The 20737-nt window shown below is 38.4% G+C and overlaps 1 protein-coding gene across 1 annotated transcript in view; it reads right to left on the bottom strand.

The window, feature by feature from the left end:
• Nucleotides 1–20737, bottom strand: part of LOC128862813 (cell adhesion molecule Dscam2-like) — a 187089-nt gene extending 166352 nt beyond the window's left edge. Inside the window, 2 exon segments of the mRNA XM_054101566.1 lie at nucleotides 1754–1926; nucleotides 20425–20737. Coding sequence (XP_053957541.1) covers nucleotides 1754–1926; nucleotides 20425–20623 — 372 coding nt within the window. The 5' untranslated portion in view covers nucleotides 20624–20737.

The following is a 20737-nucleotide window of genomic DNA, read 5'->3' as shown; positions in this document are numbered from 1 at the left end:
AATACAGGGTGGGCCATATAGCGTTTGCTTTTTGAACCACCTATTTTTTTGAGAATGGTAACACAAATTACATGTCAAATGTGTTCATAATTAACTTAAAGGTTTGACATTTTCGAAATCGGACGCTATACGCTTGAACAAAGTTGGGAATTATTGAAAACCTATTTCCAAAGTGGTGAGTCTTCTTCTTCTTCCGCGGTTACAGTAAATGGCGAGCGTTACCGTGACATGCTCAACGAGTTTTTGTTTCCAAAAATTGAAGAGGATGACATGGACGACATTTGGTTTCAACAGGACAGTGCAACTTGTCACACTGCCAAAGTTACACTCGAACTTTTGGCTACCGTTTTTGAAAACCGAATAATCAGCCGAAATTCCGATATCAATTGGCCGCCTCGGAGCTGTGATTTAAGCGCGTTGGACTATTTTTTGTGGGGAGCCGTTAAGGACAAATGCTATGCGAACCATCCAGAGACGATTGATGCTTTAAGGCCGGCGGGCCAATTAGATGTCCTAAATTCAGTAGTTTTCGCGAAGCGTTGCAGGATGAGAAAAAAAACAATTAGCCAAATGAAGTTTTGGGGATAGTTTAATATATATTTGAACTAAAATAAGAATTTATACAATCTCCAACAATATATTGTAAGCCGAGTTATCAATAGATTCCCAGAGCGCCTTGCCACTGAAGTATCCAACTTCTGTACAAGATACAACTTGCAATTTTCATCTGAAAACAAAAAAAAAAAAAGATTATTAATTTTGATGTAATTATCTTCGACGTGAACTAAGAAAATTGGGAGAAACACGTAAAATTTGGGGAAGGTAGAAAAAAAAGTGGTTTTTCAAGGAAAAAAAAACTCTTCAACTGGGTAAAAAAGTCGCTTAAAAAAAGTTTTTGGATGTTTTTTTTAGTTCACATAGAAGAGAAAACAATACTGAAGATAACACATTTTGAATGAAATGGATAGCTCGTTTAGTTTTTTTGCAATCGTGTTCATAAATTAAGTAAAATCGTGAAAATTAAAAGCCGAGAAAACGCGCTTCAAAGTTACAACAATACGCGCACGGTTGCTCGACGCCGCACTACGCTCGACTCTGTAGCTCTGCAAATACTTGGAATTTAACTCTGAAAATTTGAGTCTCATGTTCTTGAATATCTAAGCTATTGATTTCAGGAAAAAAAAAATCGATTTTTTTAACCTTTTAATTGGCCCGCCGGCCTTAAAACACGAAATCGATGTTGCCATTCATGAAATTGGAGCCCAAACAATCGCCAATGTGCTTAAAAATTGGGTTGATCGAATGGCCTACTGTAAAGCCAGTCGTGGCAGTCATTTGAACGATATTATTTTTCGTTCATAAATGACAATGTTCAGTCTTCAAAATAAAAAAAAAAGTTTGAAAAAATATTGACTACTTTTTTTTTATAGCCGATTCAAAAAGCAAATTTTACATGGCCCACCCTATACATAAGCACGCACACGCGCTCACAGCAGCACCTGAGAGAAATCAATGCCACCATTTATATTTTTTTTTCGTTTGCAGTATCCAACAAATAAAAGATGAAAGTTGTTAAAACATGAAACCTTTTCATTTAATACAATAGTTTTAATTTTGCGTGAATTTCGTCAATGGCTTTATAAAGAAATCCATTAGGAAACTTTTTTAAACAAAATCGAAAATAAACCGAAGAAGAAAAGGGTTACAACTATTTTTTGCTGCTTAAAGTTTGTTTTCCTTATTGAAATGTTACCTTTGATATTGACGTGATGGGATTATTATCCTTATCCAGCCATTCGACATTCGGCGGCGGATTGCCATGTGCTATACAATCGGCAATGTTGCCGGCGTTGTTGGTGAATTCAATGCGCGATGGTGGCTCATGCGAGAAATTAGGCCCTTGAGTGTCAAAGTAGTTGGAAGCATCTGCTGAGAAATAAATAGAAAGATAGAAATCAGATAAATATACAATATAACTAAATATATGTATATGTATGTGAGCAACGGTAAAGAAGTAAAATGGTAGAATGCGTTTTGTCGCATAAAAATCAAAAATCTTGTACGTTTGTATGGTCAGCGCTAAGATTACAATTTACAGATAAAATTTGTATGATTCCAAGATTTTATTTTTGTGTGCCCAAGATATTATGAACGTTAAATGCGTTGATTGCTGATGCTAACTTCAGATAAAATGTAGCCAAACACCACGCGTCGAACAGACGTTGCAATCTCTTAAGTGCACCGAATGGAATGCTGCTAGCAGCTTAGCAACCAGACAGTGTTGATTTTCCTTGCCTGCATACCTGCCTACCCCTAGTTGGACTTCTCAGATTTTTTCTATGCAGATTTTTTATATATTTTTTCTCTGCTTCCAACTGTTTGTTTGAAACCCTTTTATATGCTTTAGGTTACTCTCGCTCGGGTTACAAGCACTAAAGCTCTGAGTCTAAAGCAGTTTGTCTTCGTTCTTTACAAATTCCCATTCCACCACCCATTAACCAACTTCTTTATAATCTTAACATTTATGCTGCTGCTGCTGCTCTAGAAAGACCTTTTAAAACCAAGTAAAGCGTTGAAGGGATTGGCATGGCTTGTCTTGATTTGGTTGCTTGTTTGGTGGATTGGAAAAATGCCCGGATGAGTGTTTGTTCGGCGAGAGTGAGCGAGCGACATGCAGTAGGAGGAAATTGATATAAAGACTCATCACACAGATGATGGAGACACATACAAACCGCAATGGGTTCAAGTGCATCCTTTACAAATCTTACTTGCAATTTCGCCCGCAAACCCCTAACTCTATCCAGCAAATGGCCTAAAAGCCGCACGAGCAAACAGGAAATTGCAAGGAACAAACTCAATAAAGGCGCTGTGCTGTGCAACAGTATAACTGCTTCATTCTCGCAGGATGCACGTCAGCAAGCATGCAAAGTATTGCATGTGTAACAAAAAAAGGGATACTCGCTGCTAGAAATGTGAAAGATGGGAAAACAAAACCAAAAAAGAAAAGTTGCAAATGAGTGGTTGATGATGGTTGCTAGGTTGGTAAGTTGGAAGGCGATATTAAAATGAAACTAAGAAGATGTAATTACTACGGTTGAGGAATTGCAACGGCATATGAAACAGTAAAAGCTGCTCCACAAGCTTCCTGAGTTTCCCCAACTCCACCAACAATCGCCTGACTGCTTCTATTCTCTTTTTTTTAATTCTCGCAAGCACATGGGATTGTAGATTATATTGACATCGACGACGATGATGGTGATGAGGACGTTGATGTGACATCAAGGAATAAGCAACAACATTATAGAAAAACAAAATATAGAAAAAACACATAAAATGGGTGAGTCAACTGCGAGGATGTTATGATGGTAATGACAAAGTTGCACAATCCATTGATTTTGAGTTTATTACACTTATGTTGATACCAGGAAGCCAACGTCGGCACAACGAAAGTGGGTTGAACAAAGATACCAGTTCGATGAAGCTGTATATATATTTATATGCTTACAACATTCGGATGGAGCTATTATTCAAACTTCTTACCAATAGCTTAAAAGTTCTTGCGGAATCCCCGGAATGAGCAACTTGTGACAGTTAGGCGGTACTTAAGGCATCCTGTGATGTTAAGTCCGCACTAGTCCTTGAGCGTATCGAGAAACTGAATTTGTTAGGAACACACAATCGCATCCAGATCATACTTGTTCCAAGGGTATAACTAGGAACGAAGTAGCGGACGCATTGGCTAGGGAAGCTACGACCTCGTTACCAATAAGAACCGAGCCGTTACTTGCTATGGACCCTACACCATCAAGAAGAAACTTAGGAGTAGAGAGCCAAGACTAAATGAGGTCAGCTGGCACCAAATGTGGTTATGCGAAGTTTTTACGGGGGGATACAATCAAACGAGATTTAGTAAATTCATAAGACTCCCTGAGCACAAACGGATAATACTCACGGGCAATCTCGCAGGCCACCAGATTGCGTAGTCATGTTTACAGGATGCAGATATGGTCTTCTGAGTTTTGTAATTTCTGCAACCAATACCCCGAGACTCCAATACACCTTCTCCTTGAATGTGGCACTGTAACGCGGAGAAGGTTGAGACATCTCGACCAGCTGCAGCCAGAAGAAAGGCACATATGCTCAGCCCAGCTCTGTCTTAAGTTTATTAGGGGAACTTAGTTTGGATGAAGTACTGTGATGAGTAGAGGGCACAAAAAACTACTAAAAATTTTGAACTATCTTTCAAATTTGACACTCAAAAGGACTGCTTGTATACACCTACATATGTTATTATGAATGTAAAACTTGCTAGCATCCCAAGTGTTGCGTTTAGTCTATTTGCGAAATTTCTTGAGTAAAATTTGTTATCCGACAAAGCGTAATAGTCCGGGAGCCAGGGGTTAGTTTGACCTCATCATTTCATGCCGACTGATTTTAATACTAGAGGCAAACGCCATCCAATGGATGACGAAACCAACCGTTGTCTGGTCCAGTAGCGGTGGGTACGTGCGTGGGATGCTGCGAAACGTGTCGAAAAAAATTTTTAACAACTCATTTAATACCGGCTGAAATTTTTTTTGTGTATTGTTGACATGTAGTAGAATAAAACAAAAAGTCAGCTGCTCCGTAGAGGGGGGGAATACATCAGCTGAACAGGTGAACTTGTAAAATAAATTAAAAAGTAAAACTACTTTATGCCGATTGAAATTTTTACATAATTTTGGACACATATGAAAATATAATAAAGATGGTCAGCTGCGGGTCACAGCATCGCAGGAACATTGCTAATAAGATGTTGGACTCTGTTCGCGACGACCCAAATTTGCTCCAGAGGATCATAACTGGTGACGAATCGTGGGTTTATGCTTATGACGTGGAAACCAAAGCTCAATCATCTCAATGGAAGCTGCAGCACGAACCAAGACCAAAAAAAGCGCGCCAAGTTCGGTCGAATGTAAAAGTTTTGATTACCGTTTTCTTCGATTGTAGAGCCGTTGTGCATCATGAGTTCTTGCCTACAAGTTATGTGCAATTTGCGCGAAACAATCCACCAGAAACGCCCGGATTTGTGAAAGAACAAATATTGGCTCTTGCAACACAATAACGCCCCTGCTCACACACTGACTTTTTGGCCAAATACAACACACTAATTTTGCCACAACAACCGTATTCCCCAAATCTGGCCCCCTGTGACTTTTTCTTGCTCCCAAAATTGAAGAGGCCCATGAAAGGACGACGCTACGCTACGATTGGCGATATAAAGACGGCGAAGAAGGAGCTGAACAAGATAAAAAAATGATTTTTTGAAGTGTTTCAAAGATTGGAAAAAACGTTGGCACAAGTGCGTAATATCTCATGGGGAGTACTTTGAAGGGGACAAAATAGATATTAATGAATAAATAAATAATTTTTGAACACACCTCGTATATAGCTATTTTTCATTTGAAAAATGTTTACTCTATGCAGATGGTCTAAAAATAACCTAAGTAATCAAACACCTTTTAGAAGTGATAAAATTCCAATTGGAGGTAGATGCCCTGTCCAGTTTGTTACTTTGAATTTTGTTTCCAACGAACTTTAACTTATTAACGCCATGGAAACTCGTCTAGGACATTTGACTGTTCAGTTGCCCTTGGAAGTCAATCTTCACAACCAAAAAACTTAGTGTCTAGCAAAAATTATGAAAATATGGGTTGAGTCATGGATAGCCAAGCAGCGGCCAGAATTTTGGAGAAACGGCATCCGGAAATTGTCCGAAAGATGGGCGAAAGTTGTAGCTAGCGATGGCCAATACTTCGAATAAAATATTTTGTACCGTTTTTTCACAATAAAGCCCCAAATCTTCGAAAAAAACCTTTAAAACTAATTCAACCTCCCAATATAATAGTCGATAAGAGTATTCAAATCTATTTTCAAAACACCTATTTGTGCAGTTGTTGAGCAATTTATGATGTTTTCATCCTTTTCGAGGCCTGGCTCAGTATCAATTTCTACGATTCCTAATATTTCGATTAGAGATGCTGCCAAAACTGATTGCAAGCGTGATGACAGTGTTGGCGTTGGCAATAAGCGTGGCATTCATGCTTCCTTAATATGGCTCGGTAATATGAATTCTATACTGGACGAAATTTGTTTAGGTCTCATAGGTTCCTCTGGATTAAAGCTGGGCACAGAGAAAACCAAGTTAATCCTTCTAACCAACAGACGTATCCCATTAGATATAGATATACAAGTCTTTATGCCACTTTATCGACAAAAAGAGTGGTCAAGTACCTAGGAGTGCAATTAGACACAAGGCTAACCTATTGGGCGCATATAAACCATACTGCCACAAGAGCTGCCAAAGTAAGCGGCATTTAAGTAAGCTCATGGCAAACCTTGGAGGTCCAACGCAGAACAAGCGAAAACTTTTAATGGACACGACGAACTCGATTCACTTATAGGTATGCGAAATATGGGCAGATTCGCTAAGGGTGCAATGCCTGTGGAAAACTCTGCAATCTGTGCAACGCATCTGCGCTCTCAGAGTGGCTTCGTCATACAGAACAGTATCTGAAGCAGCGGTGTTAGTTATCAGCGGAATAATCCTATAGCTATTCTAGCACAAGAGCGCAAATGGAGATGGGAGGCAAAAAACACAGGAATCCCAGTACCACGCTTCTCCGATATTAGAGTTCAAACGCTCACACTTTGGCAGGCAAGATGAAACTCTGATGATGGTAGATGGACAGCGAGACTAATACCCGATACAAAAAATTGGGTAGAAAGAAAGAACGGTGAGGTTAACTATTACCTCACACAGTTTTTGTCCGGACATGGGTTCATTCGCAAGTACATATGTGTGGCGAATGGGAAAAGTGAGCCTACCAAATTGCATATATGGAGATACTGAGTATGACGATGCATGGCACACCTGCTTTAAATGCGAAAGGTGGAACATAGAGAGAACACCTGAAGAAGTGATCGAGAAAATGATGATAAACGAAGAAAACTGGAAATCCGTCGCAAATGTTGTGGAGGATATTATCCGAAAAAAGAAGCGTGAAATGGAAAGTTATGCTGAAGAGCATTGAGCATAGGTTTTTGAAAACAGGCGACCCTGGATGCAGGGTGAGTAAGTAAGTGCCCTTCTTCGGACGCCGTCTTGGCCCTCTATCTCGCAGCAATGCGGAAGCAGTCCCGGGGTGGAGGGAAAAGTCCAAGAGAAGAGGAGGGATATTTTTGGTGGAATCACCACGTTCTACACACGTAATAACGATGGTTACTAAAAGGTGCAAAGGTCTTTTTAATCTAACCTCACTGGCAAAAAAAACAAAAACAAAAAAAATAGTCTCCTCTGAAAAATTATTCATTTGTACCTCCTACATCCCACATTTAGTTCACTACCACTGTACAATGCACGTGTCGACAACGTCACCTCGTTACACTCTAGAATTGGGAGTCAAAAGCGTTGCCTACTTGGTGACTTTTATTTGACCAACATACCTTGGTCTTACATGGACAATTCATATTTTCTTACACCCTCAAATGCATACAGTTTTTCTAAAGTGTACTTGATAGATAAAATTTCAATAGTTGGATTATTCTAATTAAGTAAACAGATTTATTAATAAGTGTAAGCGAATTTTAAATTTAATTTTCTTGTCAAATAATTTAAATTTTAACCTCTTTAGCTCTCCAATTTCTTCGTCTTGTATTTACCATGCTGGGATCAGTTATTTATTGCTGTACAACTAATTAATTTCGTATTTTTTTTGTTAAAAAAACCATTTATTTAAGTATAAAAGTGAAAAAATATTTTATTCAAAATATTGTCCATCGCAAGCGGAGCTTTTTCCCATCTTTCAGGCAATTTATGGATTCCATCCCAAAAAAACTTCTCATCTTTTGCGCCGAGAAAGTCATCAAGCCATTTCTTAATACCTTCAACATTGATGAACCGTATTCCAGAAAGGTGATTCTGCATCGACCAAAACAAGTGCTAATCAGAAGGAGCTATGTCTGGGCTATAAGGCGGGTGAGGTAGAATTTCCCATCCGGCATTTTCCAAATAATTTTTGACCGGTACTGCAACATGTGGCCGAGCATTGTCATGATGGAAAATCATTTTTTCGTGTCTGGTCGGCTATTGCTTGCTTCAAACGTTGCCTGCATAGCTCTCCCGTGATCGTCTGGCCCGATTTTAACAGCTTATAGTACAGCACACAATTCTGATCCCACCAAATACAGAGCATTACCTTCAAACCATGAATATTCGGCTTTGGTGTCGATTTGGCTGGTTGGCCTGGCTTCAGATATAATCTTTTATGCTTTGGGTTGTCGTAATGAATCCACTTTTCATCGCCAGTGACAATACGATGCAAAAAGGATTTATTTTTGTGGCGATTAAGCAGCATTTCAGACATGCAAAATCGTCCTCAACGTCTCTCGGCCTCAATTCGTGTGGCACCCAATTTCCTTGTTTGTGAATGTATCCGCCTGCTTTTAAACGTTTAGAAATGGCTTGTTGAGTGACTTTCAATGTTTTTCCAAGTTCTTCTTGAGTTTTGCATGGATCTTGATCGAGTAATGCCTCCAATTCTTCGTCTTCAAATTTTTTTGATGTACCTGATCGCTCTTTGTCTTCTGTGTCAAAATCACCACTTTTAAATCGTGCAAACCACTGCTGACATACTCTAACCTCTGGAGCATATTCAGGATACGCTTCTGAGAGTAAACGATGTGCTTTTGTTGCACTTTTCTATAAATTGAAGAACAAAAGCAAACCTCCCCGTAAATGCTGTTTTGTTGGAACGTAATTTGACATTTTGACTGTAATAAAAAAAGTTTGTGTGTTTACTAATATTCACTCTGACATATCAAATTTATTTGATTTTTTGGCGTGCTTTAACATAGAGTTGCTGTCACTGTCAAAATATTGACTACATAAATAGATATGAGGTTAGTAACAAATACGAAATTAATTAGTTGTACACCCGATACTAATTTGTATTTGTCTGATTGCTTTGAAATATTTAAATCAAAAGTTAGCCTTCTGTGCTTGGAATATATTTTTCTACTTCCCACCAAAAAGTATCAGTTACCCTGGTATAATAGAAAACTCAAAGATTTTAAAAATTGTTAACCTAAGTTATACAAAACATACAAATTAAAAATAAAAATCTATCGAAGCGACTCAATAATCCATTTCAATACGTCTCAATGAGGTAAGAATGCCACAGAAGCTAGAACAATGCGTACGAGTTGATGGTGAGAGATGTTTAAAGGTGATGTCTTGTTTATGGACAATAACTTCGAATTCATAAATGGATAGGGTTTTTGCATCGCATTGCAACTAATAAAAAATAATGATTTGCGCTCAGACCCTTTATTGGGTATTTGGCCGAGCTCCTCATCCTATTTGTGGTATGTGTCTTTACCTTTTTCCACTAACAACTTTATGAAGCCCCCGAACGACAGATGGTTTTTTATGAGAAGCTTTTTCATGGCAGAAATGCACACTGATCTTTATTGTTACCCGCCGGGGAGCGAGCAATCATTTAATGTTTTGTTCCCTAGCAATGAGTCTATTCGGCTACGGCGGCCGAGAATGGATTAACTAAATAAACTACAAATTGAAAAAAAAAAAACGAGAACTAAGGTATTTCTGATAGTGGAAAGCAGAAACGGTATACAATTTTATTTATTCAATCGTAACCAATACGGTTCGAACCTGTGCAATGGTCCTATAGTTTTAATTTAGGATAGAAGATGTAAGCCCCCCTCACTCCAAGCCACCCCTCTCCAAATGCAAATATTATGAAAGGTGGCGCAAAGTTAATCAACTTATCGGAAGATTTGTATTGTTTGACATACATCAATCATATTTAGCACTTGTGAGCTAGACAGTTGGAGCAATGGAGCACATAAAGATCTAAGGTCAAACTACAGATTTCCCCCCCTCAACATGATTTTTTTATTTAGTGCAAAAGTTATTCAAAAACAAAATTGGACGATTGATTTTACAACTCCTTGTATGTATGTGAATGTGTGCACATATAAAAGTGCATATATTTCAAAGCAGTCCTACCCAATATTGCAGTACGGAGGTGTGGCTTTGAGTTATTACGCATTTTACATGCAATATTATCTTAAAGTAAATATTTAGAAGGAAATAATAAAATGCAAATCGATCAAAAGTTCTTAATTCCCGCACTTTACTATACGTTTGAGTCGTTCTCGTCATAAAGGAATACTCAAAATTGTTTGCTTATCACTTTCACACATGAACTGACACGAACACACGCGTTACGTAAGTACTCCTGCTTTGGAAGTCTTTCCAGCCTGCAGTTTTTGCTGCAAATTTACTGATTAATATTTGCGCCATCACCGCAAACAAGCAGAGTGCCGAAATATCGCCATCATCATTACTCGCAGCGATACTCAGAAGATAAATTTTATGTGTAGACACTCATCAAATACGTGGGTATCTTCAATATTAAATTTGATTTAAGAGTATTTAGCTTTGAGTGGGATGTTTTTCATAACAATTTACTGCCCCCATCTTTTGCCCAATTTCTAAAGTGCACCAGTTTTGCAAATATTTTATGTTTTTCTCCCTACAGAATCCACCATCAACTTCCACAGTCTCGAGACTATACCCTATAAACCTGTGAGCTGACTATAGCGGCCATGCTATGAAAGCTATGTGCCAAGCTTCACAAAGCCTGCCACATTTGCAGGCACGAATTGTGCTTGATTCATGATGTGCAAACCAAGCCCAACACTTACAACGCCTGCCTAACCTCATTCGAATCAACCACATACATATTTTTTTATATTTCAAGATTTTGCGTGGTAAACTCATAGTAACATAGTAACAAGTAGATATACAGGGTGGGCCATATAGCGTTTGCTTTTTGAACCACCTATTTTTTTGAGAATGGTATTAAAAATGACATGTCAAATGTGTTCATAATTTACTTAAAGGTTTGACATTTACGAAATGGGACGCTATACGCTTGAACAAAATTGGGAAATATTGAAAACCTATTTCCAAAGTGGTGAGCCTTCTTCTTCTTCCGCGGTTACAGTAAATGGCGAGCGTTACCGTGACATGCTCAACGAGTTTTTGTTTCCAAAAATTGAAAAGGATGACATGGACGACATTTGGTTTCAACAGGACAGTGCAACTTGTCACACTGCCAAAGTTACACTCGAACTTTTGGCTACCGTTTTTGACAACTGAATAATCAGCCGAAATTCCGATATCAATTGGCCGCCTCGGAACTGTGATTTAAGCCCGTTGGACTATTTTTTGTAGGGAGCCGTTAAGGACAAATGCTATGCGAGCCATCCAGAGACGATTAATGCTTTAAAACACGAAATCGAAGTTGCCATTCATGAAATTGGAGCCCAAACAATCGAAAATGTCCTTAAAAATTGGGTTGATCGAATGGCCTACTGTAAAGCCAGTCGTGGCAGTTATTTGAACGATATTATTTTTCATTCATAAACGGCAATGTTCAATCTTCAAAATAAAAAAAAAAGTTTGAAAAAATATTGATTCATAGCCGATTCAAAAAGAAAATTTTATATGGACCACCCTATAATAAAAAAAAAATTTGGAAAATACATTTTTTTGAGAATTTTTGAGAAAGGGCAAGGACCCTTTTTATCTGTTCTCTTATGTTCAAAGCTGTATACCACATTCCTTTAATGCACAGTACAAATAAATATGCTTACTCACACTATGCTCAAGGTGACACAAAATTAGTTCTCATTTTAGTTTTAATTAACTTTTTTATTAAATAAAAAATTTTTTTTCAGTGACCCTTATTTTGACCTTTACACACCTGTCTGTGCATACGAGGTGTGTTCAAAAAGTATCGCGAATTTTGGCGTCGCGAAAATTATTTATTTATTTATTAATATCTATTTTGTCCCCTTTAAAGTAATCCCTATGAGATATTATGCACTTGTGCCAACGCTTTTTCCAATCTTCGAAGCACTTAAAAAAATCCTTTTTTTATCTTGTTCAGGTCCTCCTTCTATGCGCCTTTACCTCGTCAATCGTAGGGTAGCGTCGTCCTTTCATGGGCCTCTTCAGTTTCGGGAACAAGAGGCAAGAGGAACAGGCGACCAGATCTGAGGAATATGGAGGCTGTGGCATCATTAGTATGTTGCTTGTGTCCAAAAAGTCGCGCACAATCAACGATGTGTGAGTAGGGGCGTTATCGTGAGGCAAGGGCCAATTTTGTTCTTCCGCATTTCTGGCGGATTGCTTTACGCAACTTGCGCATAACTTGCAGGTAATATTTCTTATTGAATGTTTTACCCTGTGGCAAGAACTCGTGATGCACAATGCCCATGCAATCGAAGAAAACGGTAAGCAAAACTTTTACATTCGACCGAACTTGGCGCGCTTTTTTCGGTCTTGGTTCGTGCGGCAACTTCCATTGAGATGATTGAGTTTTGGTTTCCACGTCATAACCATAAACCCACGATTCGCCCCCAGTTGGAGCAAATTTGGGTCGTCGTGGACAGAGTCCAACATCTCATTAGCAATGTTCATGCGATGCTGCTTTTGGTCGAAATTGAGCAGTTTTGGTACGAATTTTGCGGCGACCCGTCTCATGCCTAAATCATTGAAAAAAATTTAATGGCGCGAGCCAATCGATATGTATAGGTCCTCAGCAACTTCTCTAACGGTGATTCGACGATTGGCCAATACCACTTTCTTCTCTTCATCAATTTTTTCGTCTGTTATTGAAGTGCTCGTTCGTCCGGCACACTTTTCGTCGTTCACATCTTTTCGTCCGTCTGAGAACATTTTGTACCACCGATAAACGTTGCTTTGGTCCAAAGTAGCTTCTCCGTATGACACAGTCTACATTCGGAATGCATCCGCGCACTTAATTCCGTTTTTCACACAAAATTTGATACAAATTCTTTGATTCATCTTTTTGAAGAGGTAAAACTCGAAGACGAGCCGAAACACGTGCATGCGAAGCAGCTCTCCTCAATTAACTGAACACTCAAAATGGCCGAACTCGTCGAAATGAGTGAGAGACATGAGTACCAACATATCGCCACAAAAAAATCGAAATTCGAATATACGTAACCTGCGAAAATTCAAAATTCGTGATACTTTTTGAGCACACCTCGTACACTGCAGTTGCCTACTTCACATATATACTGTCATATATGATTGACATATGACGCCATTTGCCAAAATTGAGTCTTTTTTTGGGGTGATTAATTTTGCGCCACCTTGTGCTATATCTTTTTCTTTTTTCTTTTTCTTCTGATCAGGTCAGGTCACACAAAGTCGTAAAAATTTTCAAACAACAGAGAGTTAGAAACAAGTCCCTACGTTATTCCAAAGGCCTTATTCTATAAAGAACTTCGTCTAATGCTCCAGGTCTTATACTTTACGAAATTTCCAAACGCACCTTAAGGTGCTTAGGAAAGAAGCGCTTTTGAAGGTAAGCTATATACTGACCCAACTTTAACTCAATTTCAATATTTACCACAAAAAGGAAATTAATCGATTCATTATTTGAGAAAAAAATTACTTTTGCTAAATGAAATTTATTTAACTTATTTATTTATTTAGTCGAAACATACACAAAAGTTTTGTATTGCCAATCCACATCGATTGTTGTAAAAATAATCGAACGATAATTTTTTACGAGTTGCATAATTTCGCGCAACTTTTGAGTGACTGAGAATTGTTGAAAACTTCAAGATATCGAAGTTGATGGTTGTTCAGCAGCACTTTCCGATACAGCAGCAATATTCTCAACAGAATGCCAAGTTTTTGGTCTGCCAAGTCTTTCTCTGTCCTCAACAGAAGCAATTTCGTGAAATTTGTTCACCAACTTTTGAATTGTCAACTCATTTTTGGACGATTATTTCTACCAAAAGGATAGCGAAATTTGCGATATGTTGCTCTTAAAGATCGACCATTTTCATAATAAATTTCAATAATTTTAACGCGTTGTTCTATCACTTTACATAAGAAAAGGTACCGACCAGGAATTATTCGCTATGTCAGTAGAATGATATTGACATCATCGGCCTTAACAACCGCGCTGTTAGTTCTGCCTTCTCCAAAGTCAATAAAGAGGCAAAGTGAATGAGTTTGGTGGTGAACGAGGAAAAAACGAAGTACCTCCTGTCATCAAACAAACAGTCGGCGCACTCGCGTTTCGCACCCACATCACTGTTGACAATTATAATTTCGAGGTTGTAAAAGAATTCGTATATTTAGGAACCAGCATTAACACCGATAACAATGTTAGCCTTGAAAACCAACGTAGAATCTCTCTTGCCAACAAGTGCTACTTTGGACTAAGTATGCAGATGAGTAGTAAAGTCCTGTCTCGACGAACAAAACTAACACTCTACAAGGCTCTCATCATGCCCATCCTATGATATGGCGCAGAAGCGTGAACGATGACAAATCCGACGAAGCGACGCTTGGAGTGTTTGAGAGAAAGATTCTGCCCAAGATTTTTGGACCTTTGCGCGTTGGCAACGGCGAATATCGCAGGCGATAGAACGATGAACTGTATGAGCTTTACGACGATATAGACATAGCGCAGCGAATAAAGATCCAGCTATGTTGGCTGGATCGTCTCGTCGGAATGGATAAAAACCAATTAAGGAGAAGAATAAGAAGAGAAAACATGTAGGCATTACTTTTCAAAGATCCTTTTTAATGTATTAAGTCTGTTCGCTTAACTAAGTTCGAAACGAGAGAAGATTTCTTGAAGGTGCGAGAGTGCCGGAGGGTCAGTATCAAATCACTAGGATAATAACATTTAGGCAGAATACTGCTAGGCTTTACATATTGCAGAAAAAAACTTATAATGAAAAATCTTTAGCAAATTTCAAGGGAAGTTTCTGAAAAGAACATTTTTTTAATACAATAATATTTTAAATTGCATATGAATAAGTGACGAAGGTATATTCAAGGCCAATATTTTGTTGACCAAAACTTGAATAAAAAAAATTGATTTCTTCATGTACAGGCTTCTTCAAGTTCGAGTTTCTTCCTGAGCGGTATTTTTTATTTTTTTTATTTCACAATTTCGGTTTTTTTTAGAGCTGTCACAGCAGCACGGCATTTCTTTTGTTAGATGTGAAGTAGAGAATCTCACTAAACTAATTTTAATTTCGCTTGAGAACTTAAAAAATAATAGAAATCAATACGAAAATGATGCACTTATAAAAACTTCTTTTGTACCGCGAATATTTTTTTCTATAGTCCCAATCGTTCTGCAGAATCTGGAATAAAAATGTTAAGTCAGAAAAATTGAATTGCCTGTCTCGATTCAAGACACACTCGCAAACTTACCGACGCCGTTCATGTCATTATCGCATGAAACACTCCCCATAAGTTTTGGTAAATACTGCTTAAGTGACAGTCCATGACTCGACTTAAGCCCATGTCGCCCCAATAACATAGAACCGACAGGCGGTATAGGCGGTAAAGAGCAATATTTGTAAACTGAACATTTTTATCAACGATATTTCATCTGTTGTTGGTTGTATGAATATTGGCGCTATGGAGTTTCGACAAAAGAGCGCAACGTACCAACCAATAACAAAACATGGCCAACGAAGCTATAAATTTATTATAAACGAAATTGTCGGAAAAAATTGTTCCATAGTTTTCAGGAAATTAGCTACCAACATCGACCGATTTAACGTCTTTCACTTATTTTATGTGCCTGTAGGGTCTGTTAGAGTTTTTGTGAATAAACCACAGAAATTTTCGGCTCTCAAAATTCGACACGAGACTGCCTATGATAGAACTACAATTATGCCTAGACTTCGTAGGAAACCTTCCATAAGTGCTAGTTTATAATTTCTCGAGTTCAGTGAGGAGTCCACAGGTATTCGATTGAAAGAAAGCAGCCTGCGAAATTTTTGTTAACAACTTCCTTTTTATTAGAAGAAAATCAATATATTGGCGGAGCTATACCAACCGATATAATTTTATACTGGAATAATGATGATGACAGCGTTGATGGCTTGCAGCACTTTCCGATTATAAAAAAAAGTTTTTAAAATATAACACCCTTCGTCCTTCCTTTGCATCAGAAACAGAAACTCAGTCAGCATGGCTTGATAGCGTTCGCCATTCATCGTAACGTCAGCCCCTTTCTCATTTCGAAACAAATAAGGGCCAATGATGCCGCCAGTGCCTTTTGAACTTCGCGAACAGATTTATTTCAATGTAAATTTTCACATTATTCTGATAGCAAGGCGTTTTCATTAAAGGTGGTGGCACTAGACCAACAACAATGTTCTGTGCGTTTCATTGTCAAAGCAAAGTATTGGGAAACTGGAAAACAACACAGCCACATGACACGGCGAATGATAAAAAAACAAATCAGCTGATTTACCAACACCACCTTTAATAGAATCGCCTTGTCTGAGTGGAAGCAACTGTTAACTGGCATATGTATGTATTGGACGTCAGTAAACAGACAATAAAATTCCATTCAAAATCATTCAGAAATATTCAATTTATAAATATTTCTCCTTTAGATTTTAAGAAAAATGTCATTGCTTTAAATAACCAGTTAGAGCAGATTTCGTAAAACTCCGCTTACTTTTAAAGTCATTAACATTAAACATTACTTCTTAGGTGTTCTTCTTTAATTATAAAAAAAACAAAGGCAACAAAATCCGTGTTGGCCTGCGTTATATTTTCTGTGGGTGTACGGCACCAACAAGCCCTTCTCATTAGTTGTTTGCCCAACTTGCTACAGCTTCATTTCAGCCAAAAGTTTCTTTCACTGTTTGAGCAACGTAGCAACGCACTTTGAAAATAGAGGGTGATTCAATAAGACCACATTTTTTCTATTATAAATTAAAAGCAACAAAACATTTTTTTTAAATTAAATTAATTTGTTTTGATTTCTTCACTGTTTTAGTCCCACTACGACTTTTTGGCATAGTTCGGGCTGTAAATCATTTAAAACACGTATAGTTTCGTTCTTTCGTAATTCTTTTATAATTCTTAAAAATGTCCTCTAAAAGTAAAGGGTTTTCTAATAACAGGTGCTACAGGTGAATGGATTGCTTTATCGAGAGATGATTAACGACTTTTTATGGCCGAAATTGGATGGCTTTGATCTGGGCAACGTTTATTTTCAACAAGACGCCGCTACGTGCCACACAAGCAACGAAACCATTGATATTTTACGGGAAAAGTTTCCAGACCGTGTTATCTCTCGAAGAGGTGATCACAATTGGCCACCGAGATCTTGTGATTTAACACCTTTCGACTTTTGTTTTTGGGGCCACGTGAAAGAGAAGGTCTACGCCAACAGCCCAGGGTCGATTCAAGACCTCAAAGGAATTCGTGAGCATATCGAGGACATCGGGCAGCCACTTTGCAATTCGGTTATGGAAAATTGAATACCGCGAAGTAGGAAGCTGGCGCTTGTTGCATGATAATGCACCATCTCATCGACCACTCTTGTGACTGATTTTTTGACTAGAAAACGTATTTTAACTAACAATCACTTACAGTATTCGCCTAATATGGCTCTCTGTGACTTCTACTTATTCGGAAAATTAATATACATTTGGGCATGAAAGGAAAAAATTTTACGTTCGCAGAGGCATCTGCAGATATCTTAAAGGGCATTCCGGTTAATGACCTGGAACACTCTTTCGAAAAGGTTTTAGATCGCGCGAAATAGTGTATCGAGGCCACAGGGGACTATTTTTAATAAATAAACTCGAAGTTATTAGAACAAAGCTCCTGACGTTTCTATTTTAGCTCAGTCTTTTTTATTTTGGACTTCACCTTGTATAAGCGGTGTATAATTTCACATTTGCCCAAAAACGGACTTGTACGCATTGATTTAAAAAAATGTTTAAGAAATTCCGCGGCGATGGTTTAAAATACACCTATGACATCGTAACAGGTGATGTGAGTATCGAAATTATGGATATTCCAAGACGAGCTTAATCCATCAAAAGGTGTTCGCGAGAGAAACACTTCAAAGGAAATGGTGGCCTTTTTTATCGGAAAATATGGTTATATTTCAATTATATCACTAAAGGAACTTAAAGCAGTCATTTCTGAGCGATACACATATATTTGCTTGCCTGAAGTTTTCGGAGAATTAAGGAGACGAATCATCTTTTAACAAGACAATGCAAGCTCTCACCTATCGGCTCACACAAGAGAGTTTTTGACCACTCCGAAGATCGAACTAATGGATCGTCCATTTCACAGCCCTGATTTGGCACTTACTGATGTTTTTTTTATTCTCGAACATCAAAAATAAAATGCGAGGTCAACATTTGTTCTATACTGCCCTATATTATCAATCTCGGAATTCACAGAGAGAACGTAGGTTCGAATCTCGGTGAAACACCAAAATTAAAAGAAAAACATTTTTCTAATAGCGGTCGCCCCCCGGTAGGCAATGGCAAACCTCCGAATGTATTTCTGCCATGAAAAAGCTCCTCATAAAAATATCAGTCGTTCGGAGTCGGCTTGAAACTGTAGGCCCCTCCATTTGTGGAACAACATCAAGACGCACACCAAAAATACGAAGAGGAGCTCGGCCAAACACCCAAAAAGGGTGTACGCGCCAATTATATATATATATATATTATCAATCTCAAGCATAAGCATTTATTTACCAGGATAAGTGCCCGATTAAATTTCAGTGCTATAAGCGGGAAGATCGAGGAGAAAATCTGCACCGAAGCTCGTACCTCTGTCTTCACTGACGGTTCCAAGATGGAGTCGGAAGTCGGAACAGGAGTTTTCTCTAAGTCATCCAATTTATCTAACTTCTTCAAACTGACGAATACTGCTAGTGTTTTTCAAGCAGAAGTCTTTGCGATCCTGCAGGTATGCAAAATACTTAGGGAATGCGAGAGCAAGGGAGATATTAACATTTTCTCCGATATTCAAGCAGCGATCAAGGCTCTGACGACACCATGGAGCAAAACGAAATTAGTAAACTCCTGTAAGGAGGAGATCAAATATCTTGGGTGTGCAGGTAACATTTCTCTGATCTGGGATATAGAAACATAGAGAGAAATGAAATTGCTGATGAGATTGCAAGGAAGGAGACTAAATTGACCTCAGAGACCTCCTACCCGGTCATCGGCATCCCGCTGACAGTTGTTAAAGGGGAACTGAACAAATTATTTCTCAGGAAAGCGCAGGAAAGATCGAACTCCATTTCTTCGAGAATTCCATTTCTTTCGAAAACCCTTTGGCCCCAGTACAATATACGGAGGACTCAGAAAGTCCTTTGGTCTCCTCGTCATTCAATTTCCAAACTCGTAGCTGTGTTTACCTGTCACTAGACGATCGGCACACACGCAGAAAAGTTAGCCGAAGCTGTATGGACCTTTCAGAGAAGAAGACTGTTGAGAACTTTCTCTGTAAATGTCTGGGTTCGGCAGCTAGACGACTAAGGTCACTGGGTGCTCCTTTCTTCGACAGCAGTGCGCCAACCTAAATCCCATCAATCTTCTCCATTATATCAACAGCTCTGGCTGGCGGTAGATATCTGCCTGTTGGAGGTCTCATAGTGGTATCAAAACGGCGCTTCAGTGCTACTTGAGGAGTACCAGACTAGCACTTCAACGATATCACCTACCTACCTGCCTAATACGTAACAAATTAGCAGCTGGTAGAGGCTTCGATCCCACTTGTACATGAGAATAACAACAACAGCAATGGCAACCCCTCGAAAACATATATGGCTGGCAGAAGGTTTTCCTGAAAACTGAGACTGGCATGAATCTTTAAATTCCTGTATTTGTTGAAAAACATTAACGTAAACTTGGCCTATGTCACTCAAAGGTAATACGAGTAATTTCCTGAGGTGGCGTGTGACTGGCACACAAGAAACGTAAACTTTTATTTGGAACACCCTATATTGTAGTCAATTGGATTCAGAAGAAGTCACAATTTGTCTCTTTTTATTTACCTTTCACAAATTGAGATGTTTTGTATAATAAAATAAGGTATTTGTGCGAATTACGCTTAAAATATTTCAAGTACAACACGCGGCCCGATACTTAACCTACAAATGCGCGCATTAATAAAATAATACAGATTATCCAATACTTAAAAATACAATACCATTGTAAGCATGTTGTAAATGTATGTGTATATGTGTGCATATGTTGCACTTTTCCACACAAATATGTAAATATGTATGAATTTATAGATACCAAGCCTTGCCACATGTTAAATACCGCCTGAGTGTGCCGTGGCAACCGCAAATACATAAATTTCAATTATCAATTTTAATGTTAATTGCATTCCTGGTAATTTTTCACTTAAATACACGTGTATAATTTGCACGTAAGCACAAACGTATACATGTACATATATACGCATTTGAATGAATCTAAATATGTGTATGCGCGCATTGGACTCACCTGTACTGGTTGTCGTAATGATGACAAGAACCACCATCAAGAATAATGTGATGTAATTCACCGTTTCGTTGCCAACTGACATCACTCGGGCTTTGCACAACTTGGCCGCTGCATAATTAAATGAAGCTTTCCGCTTTTTACTCATTTTTCCAATCGTTTGTTTATCATCCATCGGTATATGAGTATTCGGTATACGCATAGGAAGGCATACGAGTGTATGTAGAAAACGAACAACCGAAACGCTTTTCAACAACAAGTGAACAACTTTTGGTGGTGTTACGGAAGACTCGATTTATTAGTTAAAGGACCCACG

Source organism: Anastrepha ludens, chromosome 5 (genome assembly GCF_028408465.1).
Source record: "Anastrepha ludens isolate Willacy chromosome 5, idAnaLude1.1, whole genome shotgun sequence".
NCBI classification, from domain to species: Eukaryota; Metazoa; Arthropoda; class Insecta; order Diptera; family Tephritidae; genus Anastrepha; species Anastrepha ludens.
Note: the sequence above shows the minus strand (reverse complement) of the source record. Positions and strands in the feature narration are given on the sequence as shown.